Genomic DNA, 22,214 nt, shown 5'->3' with positions numbered 1-22,214 from the left:
TAGGACAAGCAACTAGTCACCAGAGAGATAATAAAATGTAAAAGCTCTTCTGGTCTTTAACCAGTAATAATAATAATAAGAGTAATAATATTAATAATAATAATAAGAAGAAGATAATGAAGAATTATTACATTCCACTGAAATGTAGATAGATTTGGTTGCCCTTTGGGTGGTTTCCAGATTGATCCCCTCACACTCATAGTTTCCTTGATCGGTTAGCTGTACATTGGTGATCCATAACTCCTGTCCGAAACTCTTTATTGAAGCTCTATCAGGAAGTGTCCCATTCACCTTGGACCAGTAAACTTTTGGTGTTGGACTGGAAGAAAAGCCGCATGCATTAAAGTAACTGTAGTAACTTTAAGATCTGCATGTTTTTTTGCTGAATTTTCACAAGAAGCAGAGATAATCAATAGGAATTTGTAGCCATAAGGTAAATAAAGGCCCTTCTAAGTAGGGAATACATACAGCACCAACAAATATTCTACAGGTGTTTGTGTTAATGAGCTACACAAATTACTTAACCCAGGGTATGTGTGAGTGTGTGTGATTTGGATTTTTAACGTAGCTTTAATAAAATATTCAGTTATATTGCTACAATGCCTGCAGTGTGGCGGTTATAGTGATGTCTAGCACTGGGGCATCATGCTGCAGACATGTAGCATGATGTCCCAGCCAGTCACATTATCCTGAAACCAGGCAGATCAGCCATAACACTAACCTCTTAATGCTGAGCGCTAAGCGAGGCAGCTGTTAGTACCATTTTTTAATAAGTCTTTGCATGACTCGGCCAGGGATAGAACCCATGACCTCCTGCATCTGAGGCGAACGCTCAAACCAGTAGATCACTAACCCAGTGTAATAACTGATATTAAATTGTAAAATTTGAGGGTTATTTTTTTTAGGTTTTTATTTATTATTTTGTGCAGTCCAAGACACAAACTAGTTACAAGATTATTTTCAAAGTAAGCATACAAATTAAAATTTTTATAAAGTAAGCTTTACGCTTCTAAATAAAAGGAAAATGAAGTGAAAATGAATAAATAAATAAAAAATCAAATACCTGCAAGTGGTAAGAAATTAGTGTGCTTTCTCAACTGCTAGGCTAGCCTAGCGAAAACCATGTATAAAAATGCATTTTGTGGGGTCAGGGTCGAGCCATTCATCATTTTTCTAAATTTTTCATTTGTTTAAATACAAATTTAGATTTCATTGAAATTTCTTTTAGGTATTTTTTCAGCATTCAAGGGTCAAAATTAAATTTTAGGCTTCTTTAGGTTTTTGAGTTTCACTTCTAACCCGGTTAACCTAAGCCTGCACAATTAGCATAAAATGTAGTTGCGACTTTCTTTGCTTGTAATAGTCAGCACTAAGAGATGTATCCAATTATTAATTTTAAGGACTGCAAAATGAACAGTACCCAAGAAATAAAACACGATTTAGCCAAAGTCACAAATTTGTAAAATATAGGTCACAGATACCTATTTTTGTTGTAAAAGTGCAGTACCATAAAAATGCAAAAGATTAGTGTGTGTATGTGTATATATATATATATATATATATATATATATATATATATAGATACATATAGATACATATATACACACACACACACACACACAAAAGTTGTAGTTAACCAAAGCCAGTTAAACATGAAATATATGTCCCAATTAGCTTTTCTGTTGAAGGTATGGTATTAGCAAACATACACTCAATCAAGTTTTATACCTCTGCCAAGAAGAGTGCCAACAAAATGAATTTTAACAAATAACCTGAGTGAAGTTACTACAGTGTAAAAATTAGGTCAAGACGACTTTTCTTTGTAATAAGAGTGCAGCATTTTTTTAGATGCATCCCCTCACCAAGTTTCATCGTTCTAGGTAGGGCAATAAGTAAATAGCATGCAAATTACATATGTAGTCATGCACAAGAAAATCAGCTGTTCACTGATAACCAAGTTTAATCAACTGATTTGAATTTAAGGGGATGGGGGGAAATAGTGCATTTTGTAAGAGTGAACATTGGCTAATAGGCACTTGGATGATCAGTGATCTAATGAACTGAAGTCTCGATGTCTGTTATTGCAGACAATGCAATATAAAGGCAACTTACTTTCCACCAAATATACACTTTATCTTCATGTCAGTTCCAGCAAGGAAAAATTGGTTTGAAGGGGAAGTCCACAGTTCATAGGCTGGTATTCTCAGTTCTGATGCTGGTAAAATGAAAGGAAATAAGCAAAGTATATAAACTGGAAGTTAATCATTCTACCTGAGCCTGGAAAAGTCCTTGTCCACCTGCCATATGGGCAAATTAAAAAATTTGTATATCTAAAAAATGTTATTATTGCAGGTGGGTGGGGGTGGGGGTAAAACTAAATATAATGATGCAATACTTACTTGCTACTATTGCATTGCTCTCCTTTAATGGGACCGTAGACCCCAGACCAAGCTAATTATTCCCTCCCCCAATTATTACTGGAGGCCCAGAATTGAAAAGAAACTTATCCCAGTCTGACGTGTTAGTCACATTAGCTAACATATTTAACACCATACTCTTTTGACTTGGTCCACAAGTATAGAACATCAAAGCAGGGTGGAACTTTTGCAACAGTAGCATGTAAAGTATTACACAATTAGATTTAGTTTTAGCAGTCATACATTATCTGCTACTATCACATTGTTGAATTTAATGCTCAGGAGAAAGCTGATAGATTCAACAAATCTAATGTAGACACTACTGTACTTGACAGTTGGTGAACACTATTATAACATGGTAGATGGTTGGTCCACATGTTGTACCATCAATATAGGGTCCAACAAAAAGATGCCTTCACGCAGATTTGCCAAATATCATAGGTGACTGGAGAAAACAGAAGTGTGAGATTGCCAGAAGCAGTGATTCAAATAGGTTAAAGTTATACCAATAGCTCTAAGAAAGGCACTGCGTCGGCAAGAATGGGTAGACTCTCTTTACAGTGAGATAGTGATGACAAACCACATATAAATCACGGCTTCAGAAACACCAGAGAAACCCGTCCTTCTCAGTTTAGAAGCCAAGAGGCACGGACCATGACAGGTTCTTGTTGTGGTCCAGCAAAATCTTCAATGTCTCCTAGGCACTGTCCATGCAGAGGTGAAGAACCTTCAGGGATAGAAACAACATGGACAGCACAAAACACATCTTCACTACAGCATCTAGAAAACATTGACATGCCTCTGTAGACATCGATTCCTTTATCAAGAGACTGAAGCAGGCTACTGAAAAGATTGGCATGCAAAGCAATTGTCACAAGAGTATGGGCTTTTAATAGAAGGCAATCCCATGAACCAGAAAATATTGTTAGAAGGTCACAGAGTGAAGTCCACAAATTCTGAATGCTGTATCGCTGTTGAATTTCTCTTTCAAAATTTGTAAAAATGCCATTGATTTGTTCTTTTCCTGATGAAGCCGTTCTTCAGTTTAACAAAATCCCGCTCCTCTAGCACTGTCATATAACATTCACAAGTCACATCGATAAAGCCCACTTCACTTAATATTTGCAGTGTTCAGAGAACATTTTTTTAGACACAGGCCAGTCTGGTGACTTGAATAAACTAACAAGCCCTATCTGAAATTCCACAAGCCCGGACTCCTATTTCCACATGACTAAAATGTCCCCTTTTTAATATTGTCACACAACATTGCAAATTTTTACAATTCAAATATACATTCAACAGGATTCAAAGGGGTTTGAAGGTAATGCAAGTGTTATTAGTGTTCATCACTACGCTGCTGTACTTCACAAAGGAAAACTCCATTAACCAAGAATTCTGAAAATTATTTTTGTTGGGCTATACTCATAACTAAATGCTTCCTAAATCAGTTTCAAAACTAAATTACACTTGGAACACTATTCCACAAATGAAATGATCATGTGTTGCATTCTATATATGTAGTTTCACTTCCTGATCCTACCTTTGCAAATTAGCACAACGGACTCAACCACTCCAACCTTCAATTACATCTCACTAGCTACTGTCAAGCGATGTTTAAAAAAAAGCAATGATTTGAAGGAAAAAAATCATAGGACCCTGTCTATCATACTATAAAAGAAAGCATGATAGACAGGGTCCTACGTATGAACAGGTCATGGGGTAATCTGAGGTAGTTTTATTACTCTGTATGATTTTTTCATTCAGATTATTGCCTTTTTTTAACATCATGCTTGCTTCAAGCACCTATGGTTTATACCTGACCTCTCTGCCTTTAATTGATGCTATTTAAACTGCCCAAGGGATAGTTCTGCATCAGCTCCAGTCTTGACTCTTGACCGTTTATACATGATACATGTAATGGGCATAGACTGAAAGTGGTGGTGGTTTTTTTGTTTGAAGACTACTGAAAATTGCATTTTCTTGAAACATGACCATGTCAGGGGGCTTGGGAATACAAATTGTAATTTTAGCATGACACACCATGCTTCAATCTGAATAAAATCAGGTCTCTATTTCATGTAAGACAATGGTGATCTGATTTACATTATACAGTGTTATGGCAGGAATGTCAACATCTTGAAAATACATGTACACATTTCATCAACATGATCAAAATTTCCACAGGCAAATTGAGACATTTTTCGACAAACCCAAATGGGCACCTCACTTACAATACTGGATGGGCTCAATCTAAAATTAGAGTCAGGCTATCAGATTTTTTGAGCACTGATTTGGATCCATGTTTTTATCAAGTGTGTATCAAATAATAATGAATCTGTAACACATGGGTTCAAATTCAAGAAACCCATCTGTTTTTTGGGAACTGCATCATGTACAGTTACTATAAGCAAAAAATAAGAAAACTGTTCAACGTACATAGCCAAATAGTCACACATGCAGAAAATACAAGATCAGCAGATGGAGGTCTAACATGGTTAAATGCCAAGTCACACAACACAAGACTCGAACTGTACTTGTTATTCTATATCTCACTCATTCCTGACATCAACAGATATAACCTCTGATCTGAACTTGGAAACATGTTTTATTAATTTTTTTACACAAACTACACAAACACTTTACAGCTAGTTTTATTACACAGGTAATTATGAATAGGCAGGTACTTGAGTACCTGCTGACACCATTAGTATTCAGCCTAGCAACCAGCCTTAGTAGCCTCTGCAGTTGCTATGGTAACAGTCAGCAGCACAGAGGCTGCAGAACAGCTTAGTAGTTGGGTTAAACAACTGAATAAAACTTTTAGACCAAATTTATCAAAGTTTGGTTTTTTACAACTCATTCCTGACAAAAGATGTTATGCAAAGAAATATTTTCTCTAAGCTTCAAACCTTGTCAGAAAATAATGACTAACTTTGATATAATTTAAAAAAACTGAGGCATCAAATCTCCACAGTGGATGACACAATCAAATCTCCAAACTGTGAATGACACAATCAATCTCCATACTTTGGAAGACACAATCAAATATCCACACTGTGGATGACACAATCAAATCTCCACACTTTGGATGACACAATCAAATCATAACACTTTGGATGACACAGTCAAATCTCCGCACAATGGGGACAATAAAATCACCACACTTTGGATGACACAATCAAATCTCCACACTTTATATGACACAATCAAATCTCCACACTGTGGATAACACAATCAAATCTCCACACTTTGGATGACACATACAAATATCCACACCATGGGTGACACAATAAAATCACCACACTTTGGATGACACAATAACACAACATTGGAACTAATTAGTGTTTAATGACACAGCAGCACAATAATGGCTGTATGGTCAACACCGAAAGATGGATACCTATGTCTCTTTAAGTGCTAATCTAGTTCAACTTAAGTTGCTTCGTGAACATTTCATCCCAATATTAACAACAATAAAAGCAGAACCTTTACTTACTCCCAGTGACTTCTATAACATTCTCTGGACCAATGGCATTATCTCTCATGAAGTAGTTTATAGCCATGCATGTATATGCTTTTCCATCTCTGCGATCAGCAGGTATTACATTTGTAATGCGCAGCCTCCCTGAAAAAAGGTAAGTACAGCATTAATTCTGAAACCATCACTTGGTTTAATTATTCCCATGCTTAAGCATCAGGAATATTGTGACATCTTGTGTCTGTCTTTCTCCAGAACCACGTGGCATTCAATTTCACCATTTTTAAGAGAAGAGCAGGCAATGTCCCCCTTCTTTCAAATACCTGAGAGGGAGGGGTCCAAATCATGCCTGCAGAAACTGTAATTACACTCACATTCTTAAATATATTTTGATCAAACTTTATGCATGCAGTCACTGCAGTAGAACACAATACTAATTACAAATTCTGGGTCATGATACAAAAAACAGAGTTAAGGGTTTTGGTTTAGGGAACATGTCAAGAAATCCAGAACCAGGACTTATTTAATTTTTCCTCAGGAACTTAGATTTTGGCCTACTCAATAAAGGCAGAATGTACAGTGGAACCCCGCTATAACGCGATGATCGGGGTCCATAAAATCGGATCGCATTAAAAGCGGGGTCGCGTTAATGCGGGGTTTTACAATATTTAACTTTTTTTCCGAGAACATATACGTGTATACATGTACAATGATCAAAAGTCGGCTTATCATCAGATGAATATTAACTGGAATGCATTAATTAAGATATATTCAAAATAATCTATGGCTAATATATTTATAGGTTATTACTGTGCATTAAAAACATTTACTAATTTTTATTTGTTTGAACGATAATACAGATTGACCGATAATACCAGACTATCGCTATATCATGAAAAGTGTATCAACACCGTATGCTACCGTGCCGTCGTGGCATGCAGTTCATCCATAATGGATGCAATTTCATTGAAAATCGTACAGATTTAAAATATTCAATAATTTTGTAATAGTCTGAATTCGTCGTGTAAAATATAGGATGAACAAAATATTGAAACCATTTACTTGCCGTCTGATATCGTACGGTCATTGCATGCAGCTATTCCCGGGTCTACATACGGTGTCTGTACAAATTTCATACCGCTAAAATTTTATCATATGCGACAACTGCAAGAATAATTAACAATCAACGCATGATTTCAGCGTGCAAATAACTTTTATTTCAGATTTTGTGAACATCAAAAGAAACATGTGAAAACTGCTAAATTAATCGTTGCGCAAAGTGCAAAGTCAGTTGATCTAGGGCATACAGTTTCTCTTTAGCAGAAAACGACTTGCGTTTTTGAACTTGCTTTTCCATAACAGTAAAATATTTTTTTATATAAGCAAACAACGTACACAGATAAAGCTCGATAACTAAGTAATGAAGGCCTGCAATGGTTACGAATCACTTTTTATATAAAACAAAATTAAGCTGAACGGATGTACAATTTCATACCCTTTTAATTTACAGATAATAAAGTGGATATTATTTACTTTCAACTGTTTGTTGTTTGATCACACCGCCAAGCACAGCATACATGTTGGCGGCTTTCGTCCTTTGATGTTTATTAAATTGTGCGACTCTTGTATCAACCACAGCTTTGTCTGCTGCTTGGCTGTGATTGCAGTTAAATAAGAAGCCCATGTCGGCTATTGTTTGAGCAACGACTGTATACAGAATTCATGGAAGACAATCACAAAGACGATTTACTGGCTTTACTCATGGATCCGTAATAAGTAACACTTCCGATAATGTTTACTTCGGCTTAACAATTCAAAAACCTAATGAAACCAGTTTTCTCTTCTAGAGCAGAATACGGAGCTTCACCACAACCTGTTCAAATTGATAAATTTCAGAAGCCAAGCGTTGTACACACTATTTCTCGTACGTTATATATCGGATCACTTCTCCAAAATCACTTAAAGAACCTGGATAAATTGTTAAGTTCCGATCGTTTATTATTAAAAGTCATACGCGAATTCTTCCACCAAATTATAATAAACGTTTTACACACTATTTGTCGTACGTTAAACAAATATTTTCACGGTCCGATAAAAATACACGTAAATGAATTTCAAATTTCAGGAACCATGCCACGATCATATTATTTTAAAAGTCACAACTAATCTCATGCCCAAAATGAATTTAATTTTTTGTTTTATTTTTTTACTTTTCTCCAAATTTTTTTTCTCCATGTGTGAATGAATATACGAAATTTCGGGAGCCATGCTACGACCGTGTTATATCCGAATTCGCGTTATGGCGGGGCGCGTTATAGCGGGGTTCACTGTATTTATCTCAAGTGATGAATCAAAATCCGAATGAGATTTTGTATCAATGCTACAATCTTTGTAACTTTCTGGCTGAAAATTCCTAACAAGAAGGGACCTGGCTGCTTCTCTAACCCACAATAAAATGAAACACTTCACAAATTTTAACTAAAATCTGAAGTGAACAAAACCAATGATGGTGATGTGAGATACAGCAAAAATAGAAATGCCTAAAATGCAGTTCTTAAAGTGCACAATATAGTCTTACTGAATGCAACTCAAAACCATTGAGGTGCAAAGCCAGTGCTTTGACCTACCTTCTATATCCATGGATATTCTGCTATCATAATTAATGGCTGTCCATCGTCCATCAGTTTCCTTAATAACCCAGTAAACATCTGCTTTTGGGTAACTCAGGGGTGGCACACAATTTAATGTTGTGGCCATCCCAGCTTGTACTCTGGTAGTCTGAAAAGCAAGAGATTATTATTATTATTACTACTATTATTTATTATCAATATTATCACTATTACTTAATATTATTATTACTTATTATTATTATTGCTAAGACTTATTATTATTATTATTATTACTATTACAAATTATTAATTATTATTATTTTTCAGAAGCTTCATTACACATGCTGATCGCAAAACATAAAAAGTTGGTCACATACTTTTTTCTTGGACCAATTGCTTTGGCAAACTGACTGAGGCAAATGTTCTTGCCCCAACAAACTATATGGCTGAAAAACTGGAATTTTTTAAATCGAGATCAATAATCAGAAATATAAAATTATTTAGTTTTAGTATTATTCTGCCTTTTGACAATCTTTTTCATACAAACCGCTTTTATTCTTGCATATTCTTTCACTTTCAACCAGACCTTTTTTTTTAAATTATGTGTTTATACACAAGATAATACTGTGTTTCTTCTTACAACTCAAGTGAAATATAACATATGTGCCATTCTAATGAAATATCTGACACATATACCATTCTAGTGAAATATCTGACAAATATGCCACTCAGTATATCGTATGGTAGGATTTCCATTACATTATATAAATTTATTGCACAAAACACCTTTTAAAAAACACATGCCCCAATGCACACTCAAAATAAAAAAAATATAGAATGAATTTTAGATTGCTATGATACGAAAATACAATCAGGTCACCTACATATACATACAAACATGCAATTAAAATCCAATAGTCAACCTCAAGTAGCTTTTGCTAAATAGTTACAAAGTGGATTTTGTCAATAAAGCAAAATCCAAAACAAGTTCAAAAATGTCTTTAAAAAAACTGATTTACCGCTGTAATGGCCTGAAAATCAAATTAGTTTATCTAAACAGGAATACAAATAAACATGCCAAATTTCAGTGGTCTACATTCAGTGATTTTAAATATAACAAGATTCCTGTCCAAAAAGTCATAGAAAAGGTGTCAACATAAATATGCCCAATACATTCAATAATATGCCCACCCTATATTTAATAGTCTTTTACGTAGACACTATTATAGTATGGTTTACTATGGAGATTATTAACCTAAGGTCAAGGTATGTGCTCTTCAACTAATTTACTCTGCAGAAGCCATTATTTATTAGTTGAAAGTATATTCCTAACAATCTTTGGTAAAATATCCTTAGAATGACTGTGGTTATATTTTGTATCGGTACATGAATATGATGAAAAACGCTTTAATGCAATCATATGTATGGCCTAGACATGTGAACAGGATGCTTTTGTCAATCTTCAACCAATAAGAAACTCAGCAGTAACTAGAAAACTTTAAACAGGCTTTCTTTGAATAAAATATTCCTCATCAAAGGTTCTGAAAACATGCTGTAGTTGTAAAAAAATTCAACATTAACAGCAAATCAACCTAATGCATACTGTAAGCCTGCCTGATAATATGGTGGGCATATAAATTTACAAAAAACTGCAACTGCCTACCGATTTAATTGAATACCCAACTTATGATCATGATAAAGTATGTCAAATTTTAGCTCTTAAGTTTTGTAGATTTTGTGCTATCACAATAAAACTGATTTTTAGATGGTCACAGTATATGCAGACAGACAGCAAAACTTGAAGCCCCCTGCAGCTGTTGATTCAGCCTATAATAATGAGACACACTGTTGAAAGATTTAAATCTTTAAATCAAAACATTTTATGAGGAAGTCTATTTAAAATTACTTACAAACAACAGTGAATTGCATATTTTTTATGGATTGTTTTCTACCTACATTCCAGGCACATTTTTGTACTGTATAATGTGGAACAATGCTTTACTGTGGCAATGTATAATGTGGAATCCTGCTTTACTGAGGCACTGTACAATGCAGAACCATGGTTTACTGAGATATATTATAATGTGGGACCATGCTTTACTGATGCACTTTATAATGTTGGGCCATGTTTTACTGATGTACTTTATGTGGGACCATGTTTTTATCGAGGCACTGTGGGACTACACTTTATTGAGACACTTTATAATGTGGAACCATGCTTTACCGAGTCACTTTAGCATATGGGACCATGCATTTACTGAGGCAATGTATCATATGGGACCATGCATTTACTGAGGCAATGTATAATGTGGGACCATGATTAGCTAAGGCACTTTATAATGTGGAACCATGCTTTACCGAGTCACTTTAGCATATGGGACCATGCATTTACTGAGGCAATGTATAATGTGGGACCATGATTAGCTAAGGCACTTTATAATGTGGGACCTTTGTTTACTGAAGTAGTTTATAATGTGGGACCAAACTTTATTAAGACACTTTATAATGTGGAAGCATACTAAAATGAAGTACTTTATAATGTGGGACCAAAGCTTTATTGAGGCACTTTATAATATGGGACCAAGCTAAACAAGAATTGTATAATTTGGGATCACTGTACTGATGTCTATGGGAATACCAATGTGTGGAAATACATCCTTTTGAAATTACCTTTCTTGGCTCAGGAGCAAACTGTCCCAGTTTGGCCACCCTAAGATTGACTTTGATACTGATAGAGGTTCCATAATTATTGATAGCAAAGCATTGGTAAATGCCTTCATCCTTGTCTTCAGGTCTATTGAACACAATAGTACCCTGATTTGGTAGCTGTACCACTCTGTCATCTTGACCGCTAGGGTTGAAAACTTGCCCATTGAACTGCCATTTGTAGCTAAAAAACAAACACATTTCCTCAATTAAATCCATATTTTATTATGTCCTTATAAGTTTTTACGAATTTATTTTAAGTAATTATATATTTTCTGTCAATGCTGCAGTCTTGACAAGTGAAAAATACATTTCATACATGAAAATACTGATTTCCCATCATGCAACACAGCTCTAAAATAATGTCCCTTGCATTAGGTATATTAATTCAACAGATACATTTTGGTCTAAATTAATGAAATATGTATGACCTATGCAAATTTTTAAAAATAAATTACCAAAGTAGATGCACATATTCTTCGATGCTGCTTGCTACATGCTACATATTTCTTCTCCCCAACACAAATTTCTAGTAAATGTCAAAGTAACACATTTCTAGTAATGTCATAGCAACCCACATTTCTAGTAATGTCAATGTAACACATTTCTAGTAATGTCAAAGCATTTTAGCCATTAGTTTAACCATCACAAACATATATTATTTGCTATTTTGCTACTATATGAATTAAGCATCTTGAAAAAGATCTATTTGCCTATAAAACAAAAGGTGTAAAAGGAATTTATCCATTAGTTTAACCATCACAAATATATATATTATTTGCTATTTTGCTATTATTTGAAATAAGCATCTTGAAAAACATCTATTTGCCCATAAAACAATAGGCTGCGTTGATGAGTAGGGGGAAGAGGGACAAGTCAGTGCTATATGTGAAACCTTTAGCCAGACTCCAGATTAAGAACTAGGAATAAAAGAAAATAAATTTTGGGGGGTAATTTTACATCAGAATCATGCCATCTTGTGCTACAAAAATACAAGAAATAAATATTCCTTTAGGAACTGCATGATCAAATATACATTCTAATTTTAATTAGGACAAAAAAATCACTATTTATTTAAAAATGAAACAATATAATATTTATTGCCAAGATTTCCTAAAGGCCAGTTTAAACAGAGCTCTCTGCAGGACACTGAACATGAAAGCATAGGCTCACATTTCTCTGAAAACTGGGTAAATTGTGCCCGAGGCAATGATGATGGCCCCACCAACAATTTTCCTGCAGTTTAATTTTTTACAGATATTTTGGTGCCCCAAGACCTCTGGTGGCTGGGGCAACCATCCTATCTGCCCCCTTTTAGTACACTACTGACTGGAGATCCATGAAACATCTACCATCACCATAAGAGCTCTGATGTTTTCATCATATTTATTACGGATGAGAAAATATTTTCTTCAGCATTTTGCCCCAAACTCTGCCCCATCCCTGACAGAGACCAAGGGGTCATAAATCAGTGTGTTTTTATTTTTATTTTTAATGTAGCTTTAACAATTTTGCAGTCATATCAGTATGATGTCTGTAGTGTGGCAGTTTATAGTGATGTCACATTATCCTGATAGCAGGCCGACCAGTCCTAACACTAACATCTTAAAGCTGAGCATCTAGCGAGGCAGCTGTTAGTACCATTTTTATAAGTCTTTGGTATGACTTGGTTGGGGTACGAACCCATGACCTCCTGCATCTGAGGCAGACACTTTAACCATTAGGCCACTGGAGTGGTCGTCAAAAGTCAGAATCTGACAAATATCATGCATCTTTCTGCTATGCTTGCATATATAAATTTAGTTAGAAAATATCACTGTAAATGCAACTTTTGTATCCTTGACTTTAAACACACACCCCACATCCTTGGGGCAGGAGCCAAATATGACACCAATCTCATGGATGTTTCCAGTTGGGGTAACAGAACTAGTTTTGGAAAATTCCATAGTTTAGGAAACAGAAGATATCACAATTTCCTGTAGGCATTTTAAAGACAATAAATATGATATTCAAATTACCCTAAATGTAAGTATGTTTAGTTATGCTACAGTAGAAATTTTGTCTCCTGAATTGTTAGATATTTTTTTCTTAAATTATTTCAGACAGCATCAAATATTTTATCATGAAAACATCCAAAGTTGAAAGTTTACTGCTGAATAAATTTTAAAGCTGTCTAGTTAACATAAAGCATGCAACAGCTGTACCCCAAGCAATCTGAAAATAGTGGTAGAAAAAGTGAAATTATCATTGATATTATCACTGTCATTTTATTCATGCATAACACTATGATATCATACAAACTTAGTTATTGCGAAATTTTCAAAATAAGCTATCTATTCATACTGTTTTACTTAAAATCACAAAAAAATAATTTCCTGCATGATGGTGATACATTTATTGTCATAGAAAAGACATTTCAGAGGGGGATATTTTGAAAACCAGCAGAATTCCAGGGCAGGTGCTTTATCGTAACAGGCTGAGCTGAGCAATGCATACTGTTATTATTTTTCAAATACACAGAAAACTATTTTTATTAGTTGTTTCCACTTGACCCCACTATAAAGAGATCCAAATTCAAAATGTACAAAACCTAAACCTATTGTCCTCTTGTAAATCAATCATGTCCAAAATGTACTGTCAGTGAGTCAATGGTACAATATTTTGCACATATAATTAGACTAGTTTATTTCTATTCAAATTAGGCATTATAGTTCAGTTATAAATTTTGAACTTGAATGAATTACCTCCAAACAATGATGTCAACAGAAGACCATGTAACAAAAACTGTAATAGATCAAAAAATAGAACTTGTCTGAGCTTGATAAAAGTCATGCTGATTTAGCAGGAGTGGGCAAAATATGGATCCAGTATGTGACCTGGTTTTGTCCATTAATTTACATCACAGTGTTTGGCATTAAAAATCCTGTATCCAGCTTGTACCCTGGAGAAAGTTGCCCATGCATTTGATAGAGGCTCAAGCAATAGCCTGGTTCACTGTTCTTTTCATCTTTTGTGTATCATTTCTTAAACATCTTAAAATGAGATCATGGATGCAATGTGCACAATTTTGTTCTGTTTGCTTCTAATCTCTAAAACCATCTCAACACCATGCTAATAATCCCAATATACAATAACATCAACAAAATTTTGTTAATGAAGCACAAATGAACTGTTACAGTGACCTACTTTTGGTATGAAGTCATCCAGATACATTAATGAACAAAACTGTACGACTGCAACCAATAATGCACAAAAAACTGACCTAAATACAAAACTTCACTGTCACTGAGGTATGTATGGTATACAGATCACTGTAATCTAGTTTAAAAAGTAGGAGTTGCAATCACCAACATGAATTTACAAAGCTGCCGAACTCTGCAACTGATGATGCTCGAGAAACTGACCTAATCACCAAAACATCTACACTCACTTGTAAAATAATCCAACTCCAGAATGAACAAACCCAAATCTGATATCATATAATGGCAGATCTGCAGTTTATTAGGAGTAATCAGCAGAACAAGCAATATAAATCCTGATCTGCTGGCACATTCTCTGATGGCAGATCACTGTCTATATTGTTTACAGGACTCAACTTACATGCAAGTGAAGACAGTAACCATAGTTTTTAGGACACAACGATGGACAGATGCAAAACACTTAATGCCCCTTCCAGATTCATATTGGTCACATAAATACTCAAACAGATTAAGAATACATACATTGGTTTTGGAATTCCATCTGCAATGCATGGAAGTTCTACGGTCTCTCCTGGCTTATAATAAACATCATTGGGTGGCTGGATAAACACGCTAGGAGGTCGATTTACTGCAACAGGAAGTGGAACATGATTACCATATATACCTGCTTATCAGATGAATCCAAATGCAAACTGCATACACCCAGATCTGCTGTCACATAATGTGTGGCCAGATGCAGATCCAGATCTATGCAACTGGACCCAGCCTAAATACATACACAGAGTTGGAGAATTTGCTTGCCCTGCAACCTAGAAAAAGTTCAACTTTTGCTGGTCAAATAAAACTTTCTTTCTCTTGTCCAAAATTTGATAAATATGAAAAAACAAAATCAAGACATTTGTTGAATTTCATGAAAACATACATTTAAAACAAGAAGACCAATCATGGGACTAATCAACCCCCTGCAGATAATGCAGAACTGTCAGAAAGGAGGCACTATCATATGTATAAACAATATATTCTCATGTATCAATCAGATCAAAATTCTGAGAACATAGACCCAGACCTGCCACCACAAGCTGCAATGCAAAGACAAAAATGAGTCTATACGGTATGTAAGGACCAATCAACACAAGAAACAACATGCTAGTATATACTCACCTATAATATCAGGCCAAATGCAAAATGCACTGATCCAGATCTGCCAGGGCATTACACTATGGCAGATCAAGATCACAATATTACCGTCTTTCCAAGGTCATACTTAAGTTATGTAGTTATCCAACATTTCTGGTACTTCTTATTCTCTTTTCTTAATGATATTTGCAACTGCACTCTCCCTTGTCATCATCTACTTTCTGCCAATGCATCTTGAAAATACTATTTTCACCACACAATGCACTGAATATTTATCAACAATATAAATATTAAAACATTGCTTTCCATAATTCTGGATTACATGTAGAGTTGGCAAGTGCAACCTTTTCCAACTGGTCATTATTAGCCTTATGTCCTATACATTTTCTTATTGTCAAGAACAAAATTAACGATTCAAATCAGTACGCCATGCTAGTTAAATGTGTTAACGATTCAAATCAGTACACCATGCTAGTTCAATGTGTTAACAATTCAAATCAGTACACCATGCTAGTTCAATGTGTTAACGATTCAAATCAGTACACCATGCTAGTTCAATGTGTTAACGATTCAAATCAGTACGTCATGCTAGTTCAATGTGTTAACGAGTCAAATCAGTACATCATGCTAGTTCAATGTGTTAATGATTCAAATCAGTACACCATGCTAGTTCAATGTGTTAACGAGTCAAATCAGTACATCATGCTAGTTCAATGTGTTAATGATTCAAATCAGTACACCATGCTAGTTCAATGTGTTAACGAGTCAAATCAGTACACCATGCTAGTTCAATGTGTTCAAAGACTGCTTAGATAATAATCACACTGATTCAGTTGATGAGTGGACAAGTGTTTTAAGACTTGTCATATGTGACATGAGCATTTACTGTATAAATTCCATAAACACAATAAATAAATCAATCAACCGTTACAAGCAATGCTGGCTTGTTTCTTTATATACATCCAACACGAGACCACTTGTTAAATGTTATCCTAGCAAGTGGCAGTGATTTTCACTGTTCCAGTGGATTAGCAATGGCTGGAGTTTTAGATTTGGAAAATCAATGAACTATCAGATTTAAGGTTCTGCTGGGCTTAAAGTGCGCAAAGGGAATCCCAAAAGGTCATGAAATTAGGGGTTCTTTTACTTTTAAAATGGCTGTAATTTTTGTCCAGTTTATTTTGGTAACTGGCCTATCAAGCACACAAAAAATACATTTCAGATTTGAAATTGAAAAAAAATGTTGGGTATATAGGTAGGCATGTGCTTTGGTCATCTGACTTGACTTGACAAATAGTATTCGCCCCATTTTTTTATTGTCTGATCACATTTAATTATCTGAACAAGAAAGCCACTTTAATGGGTAATCTGAAATATACATACATGCCTGCTTCCCAAGTACATGTAACAGTTACATGACAAATCCAGATGCTAGAATCCAGTAATTGGAACAAAACAACCGAAAATTTCAAATGAACAAATGAGCTAAAGTTGCAACTGCTAGGTTAATGGATCTGACAGAACAGCCTGATGCAGCCATTAAATTCAAGATGGTGACAGGAGGTAGTGTTGTGTTATTTTAATGGATTTACAAATGTAGGATTTGATTGGAAAATGTTTTGTACAATTTTTTACTGCTGAAAGGCCCCTTCAAATGATTGTAATGGCCATAAGAAATACCAATAAGTGTCAAACATGGTCGCAGATTTGTCTGCACCAATTGCACAATTTATGAATAGGTGAGATTAACCCCATATTGTCCATCAGTATTAGTACAGGTCTGGGGGGTAATTTATTTAACCAGGTCTAAGGAAACTTAAATCAGATACCACTGATTTAAATCCTTCGTTATTAACTTCTAAAATTCGTAACTATTTTCATACCTGCATATACACATGCTAAAGACAGAATGAAAACTGCAATATGCTTCAAGATATCCATTTTCCTTCAACCTATAAAAAAAAGAAACAGTTGATATGACTGATGAAATATATGTCCATTCATAGCTTGTCAAATACAGACCAGATACAATTCAGGGGAATTTCATTCTTGAATTAAGCATCTTAGCCTACCATAGCATGTGTCACATAAGAAACGCTACCACCATTGTCAAATAAGATGATTTTCAGAAATCATTGAAAAAAATAAAACAAGCTAAAACTAACAGAAAATAAGAGAGTTTCTTGCCCACCATGATATGTGCATGTTAACCTGAAACCTGTATAAACTGATCTGCTTATTGCTCATTACAATTATACCAAGAAAGAAAGTGGTTACAAATTTAAATTAAAGACTTGTTAATGTTTGGAAAACTAAATTACCAATTACCAAGAAGAAATAACCCAACATATTTCACACAATGAAAGACGTGAACAGAGAATATGAATATATTCCACCGTTTATTTTGTGGATCATCATAATGTTTGAGCTTTAAAATTGTTTCATTATATTAATCATTAACAAAATATTTGCACAACTGTGCCATTGTTCTTATCATAAAATGATACTTATGACCAGTGTAGGCATTCCTACCTTTCTGTGGGGACAAACTGTCATGGCTGTTAAAGACCAAGAATGCATTTTATTTGCAAACAGTGTGCAGAAAAACAGATTATGTTCAATTATTCAAACTTTAATACCAACTTTGCTGTACACTGCATGAAAGTTAATGGACAAAATTGTATGGAATATGTTTCTTTTAAATTATTCTTTTACATACTCACACTGTGTTGAAGGGCAGTTAATTGAATGATAATGACAGATCACTATTACCCATAATTTTTAGCCATTTCTTCAAAATCAAAGTACCATCACCCACCTGCCTGTACTGACTTGTACATTACCAATTGCTAGGATACGATTAGCATCTATATTTTACAATAACTTATGGCATAACCTGGGCTCAAGAAAAACTAGTTGTATTCATCAGAATCAGGTTTATACACCACACCAACGCACTTGATTTGTTTATCAAACGTTAATATCACAGGAAGTTCTCAAAGAACGACTACAAAAGCCTTGACAAAAGCGTTGTAGTCTAAATACATCTAACCAATGTTGATTATACGAAAACAAGTTAAATTAATAAACCTTTCGGTTACGAATCGTATCTGAATGTGCATGCCATTAAAATAAAGGTATGTTGCTTTCAAACAATGCCATTTTACATTTTGTTTACTCGTATGCGTGACCTCGATTTAGGCCTAGGTAGATTTAGGTGACAAATGTGCCAGGTCGTCTAAGGACATCGAATCGGGTAATACAAGTCAAAAAATATTGTTTTCCGATTCTGATACGCAAATTTTATCAAATTAAGAGCTATTAAAAGTGTATATGTGCTCTATAGTGAATCTTCACAAAAGAACACCTGTAATTTACCTGTGACTCTTCAAGTTCAAATCGCCATTTTTAATTTAGCTGGGTCAAACACTCATCGAAGTAGAATTTACCGGTTGTATATAATTTAAGAAAATTCCTACACGGTTAACTTAACGAAATATATATAATTTATTCTACATTTTCTGTTTTATCGCTGGTTTGGCAAGGAGATATATTTTTTAATTCACATATTTATTACATAATTTAGTATTTTTTAAGCATGCTAATATTTATTGCAATATATTCTAGTTCGAAACGGTAAAAGAATTATTCTTACAGATCCACCAGTAAGGGAATGTCATGACTGGTCCTCAAATCAACATACATGTACAATACCCAGGTAAACAAAAATATTACCAGAGAGGACGAGAAAGTAATGACATGTAACATTAGCTGTTACTGATATAAATATGCATGAAATGTGTGTAAAAGAGGGAATCTAATTTATTTGTTGCATGGAATATTTTCTTGCAAGGTGCGTTGTTAAAGGTACTTTTAGACCATTATTTGTACATGAAGTGATGGTGCTGTTTGGTATAGGACAGAAAAGTAGTATGCTTGGCAGCACATACGAGAACGTTTTTATGCTGACATAAAAAGATTATTTGCTGAAAGCTGAAGTAAAAGGAAGAATGTATTGAAAGAAAACATAAGTAAGTACCTTGTAAGTATATAAACAAATGTATTCCAAAAGGAACACATTGATGAAATAAAGCTGAATGGAAGAACTTAACATATTTACATAACAATATCATGTAAATATGAAATATAAGGATGCATATTAAGAATGAAAAAAATAAGTCAAGACGATTAACGCTCATTATCCAGAGAAAACGGTCTCAAATGTAATATACTGATATATTTCTTCCTTCCCTATCCATTTGTCAATTGAATTTTAATGATTCGTGTGAATTACAGATATTCAAGTTCCCTCCATCACATCGCTCTCTCTCTCTCTCTCTCTCTCTCTCTCTCTCTCTCTCTGTAGCCGAATGGACTCAAGCGTGATCTCGCTTTTACAGGTCACTCACACATCTGACCTCAATCGTTGTCAGCTCGAGTCTCGGCTCGATCACGTTGGTCGGTGGTTCGTCTCGTGTTCTTCTTCCATCAAACATACTGACTTCAATACTTAACCTATAATATACAGAAAAATGGCGTTAAACAGTTATACCCTGTCGACTTGTCAGATTTGAGAATAATGCCAATAGACCCGTGATTTGCAAATTGGCTTCAAGGATAAAGAAATTTGAAATGCCGAGGAAAGTAACAATGTTGAAGGTATCATAGCTAGTCATAACGGAAGATCTCACAAAAGAAACATTAGACTGTCTGCATAATATAAATGGATTAGATTGTGCTGAAGAAGCAAAAATATTTAAATGTAACCTTTTTCCAAAACTCTAGAATGGTAGAAAACTCAGAATTACAGAAAATGATGATTTGTCGAAACTTTTCACCTGAATTTAAAAGGCTAATCAGTTTGTGGTCTGTCGGTGTTTAAGACCGTTTGATATTAATTGCGCTGACTTTTATGAAACGTTTTTTTTCTCGACTTATCAAACAGGGATAGTCAATGGAAATGTTTTATTTTGTAATTCATTTTATTTATTCAGAAATTCGAAGAATGACATCTATCTGATGTCGTGATAAGGGACTTTTACAAAGCTGGCTACATTATAATCAGCGTCAGTCTGGATCTGATATTATATATATATATATATATATATATATATATATATATATATATATATATATATATATCCTTATAGATATGCATGTATGTGTATGTGTGTGTGCGTGCGTGCGTGCGTGCGTGTGTGTGTGAGTGCGTGTATGTGTGTGTAAATTACCTCTAAGACTGGAAGAGTGAATGCAGGTAATCCCAAGTTGTACAATGTAGTTAGTGGCATTTTGTTATTACATGTAGATGCATCATTAAACTACTTATGTAGTGATTGACATAGATATTTGTTACAAACATGTCTATTTTTTGGAGGCCCATTATACATTTAAAGTATAAGTTTTAATACTGTATATTACATTAACAGCATTTCCTTTCAGCTAGAATCTTTGCTGTTCCCGTTGACCATATATAATGCAGATAGACAACATTATATAGGTAATTTTTGTCTCACTAGCTTATATAGATCATTTCTTGGTCTCACTACTTTACTCATGTGTTTCTTTTTTATCTTCTCTTCTATAACTTTTCGTTCGTTTTATTTTGTTGCAATACATCTCTACTTGTAGCTGAACAGTTTCCTGTATGTCTGTGCGCTACAATTAATAAACTGTTTTAAAGGCGAGTGCACCAATGCCTGTCTTCTGTCTTGCAAGAAGACACTTAACATAGAGTGTACCTCTGACTTCAGTTGCTTTTTGCTTTTGTTTTTGTTTTGTTTTCTCTTTCATTTTCGTTTTCGTCACTATGATAGTATCAGATACAAGGTTGACTTACAAAATTAGTTACATACCATTTAGTATTAATGTTTGAATATTGTTGTCTGGTTTAGTCTAGCAGCAGGGAGGGCGAACAAGCTCTAATTGGTTCACCTGTATTTCGCCAAAATACGACTTCCTGGGAGATCGCAAAAATCGTAAAAAAATGCGATATTCAGAAGACAACTCCGTCGATGACAAATTGGCTTACCTGTTATCGCTGATAGGTTTTTTTTTTCTTCGATTCAACTTAAGAAAAAATGCGCGATTACACTGGACAACAAATTTTTACAAAAGTCATGTTACTGAAATAAAATTAGTCAATTCTTATCAATTTTTATGTGCTGAACACGAATATGACAGTCAAATTGCAAAATTGGCTCTAGTTTTTTTGTAATCTGCAAGAAATTAATGTTTACATAACGAAATGCATTCCAATAGTAAAAGGTCAACTGTAATAGCCTACCTATAAAAAATCAAGTCATTGACTACATCTTAGATTTCTTCGCCTGTCTCTTGTACAGCTGTTCGGGAGCATCTCTGAGGAGTGTCCAGCAGTAGTCAGCCAGCATTGTAGTGGACCATTTTCCCTGGTATCTTTGTTCCATTGTTGCGATATCTTGATGAAAACGTTCGCCGTGTTCATCACTAACAATACCACAGTTGCTAGGAAAGAAATCCAAATGGGAATGAAGGAAGTGAATCTTTAGAGACATATTGCAGCCAAGTTTCTTATACTTCATCAACATGTCTTCTACTAGTTCCTTATAGTTTTCTGCCCTAACATTTCCGAGGAAGTTTGTAGAAACTAGGCGAAAAGCATTCCATGCTTGTTTCGCGTCACCTT

The 22,214-nt window shown here is 34.6% G+C and overlaps 1 protein-coding gene across 4 annotated transcripts in view; it reads right to left on the bottom strand.

The window, feature by feature from the left end:
- LOC149788031 (neuroglian-like) overlaps positions 1 to 19,003 on the bottom strand; it is a 101,799-nt gene extending 82,796 nt beyond the window's left edge. For all 4 annotated transcript variants that reach the window (XM_089974308.1, XM_089974309.1, XM_089974310.1 and 1 more), the window contains exons 1-8: positions 18,926 to 19,003; positions 17,431 to 17,499; positions 14,933 to 15,038; positions 11,175 to 11,394; positions 8,523 to 8,673; positions 5,914 to 6,042; positions 2,113 to 2,215; positions 132 to 319 (exon numbers count right to left, since the gene is read on the bottom strand). In XM_089974308.1, coding sequence (XP_089830434.1) covers positions 132 to 319; positions 2,113 to 2,215; positions 5,914 to 6,042; positions 8,523 to 8,673; positions 11,175 to 11,394; positions 14,933 to 15,038; positions 17,431 to 17,488 — 955 coding nt within the window. In that variant the 5' untranslated portion in view covers positions 17,489 to 17,499; positions 18,926 to 19,003. The remainder of the gene's footprint in view (positions 1 to 131; positions 320 to 2,112; positions 2,216 to 5,913; positions 6,043 to 8,522; positions 8,674 to 11,174; positions 11,395 to 14,932; positions 15,039 to 17,430; positions 17,500 to 18,925) is intronic.
- Between the last annotated feature and the right edge of the window lie 3,211 nt (positions 19,004 to 22,214).

This window comes from Sinohyriopsis cumingii, chromosome 11 (genome assembly GCF_028554795.1).
Source record: "Sinohyriopsis cumingii isolate HCF-2022 chromosome 11, ASM2855479v2, whole genome shotgun sequence".
In the NCBI taxonomy this organism is placed as follows: domain Eukaryota; kingdom Metazoa; phylum Mollusca; class Bivalvia; order Unionida; family Unionidae; genus Sinohyriopsis; species Sinohyriopsis cumingii.
Note: the sequence above shows the minus strand (reverse complement) of the source record. Positions and strands in the feature narration are given on the sequence as shown.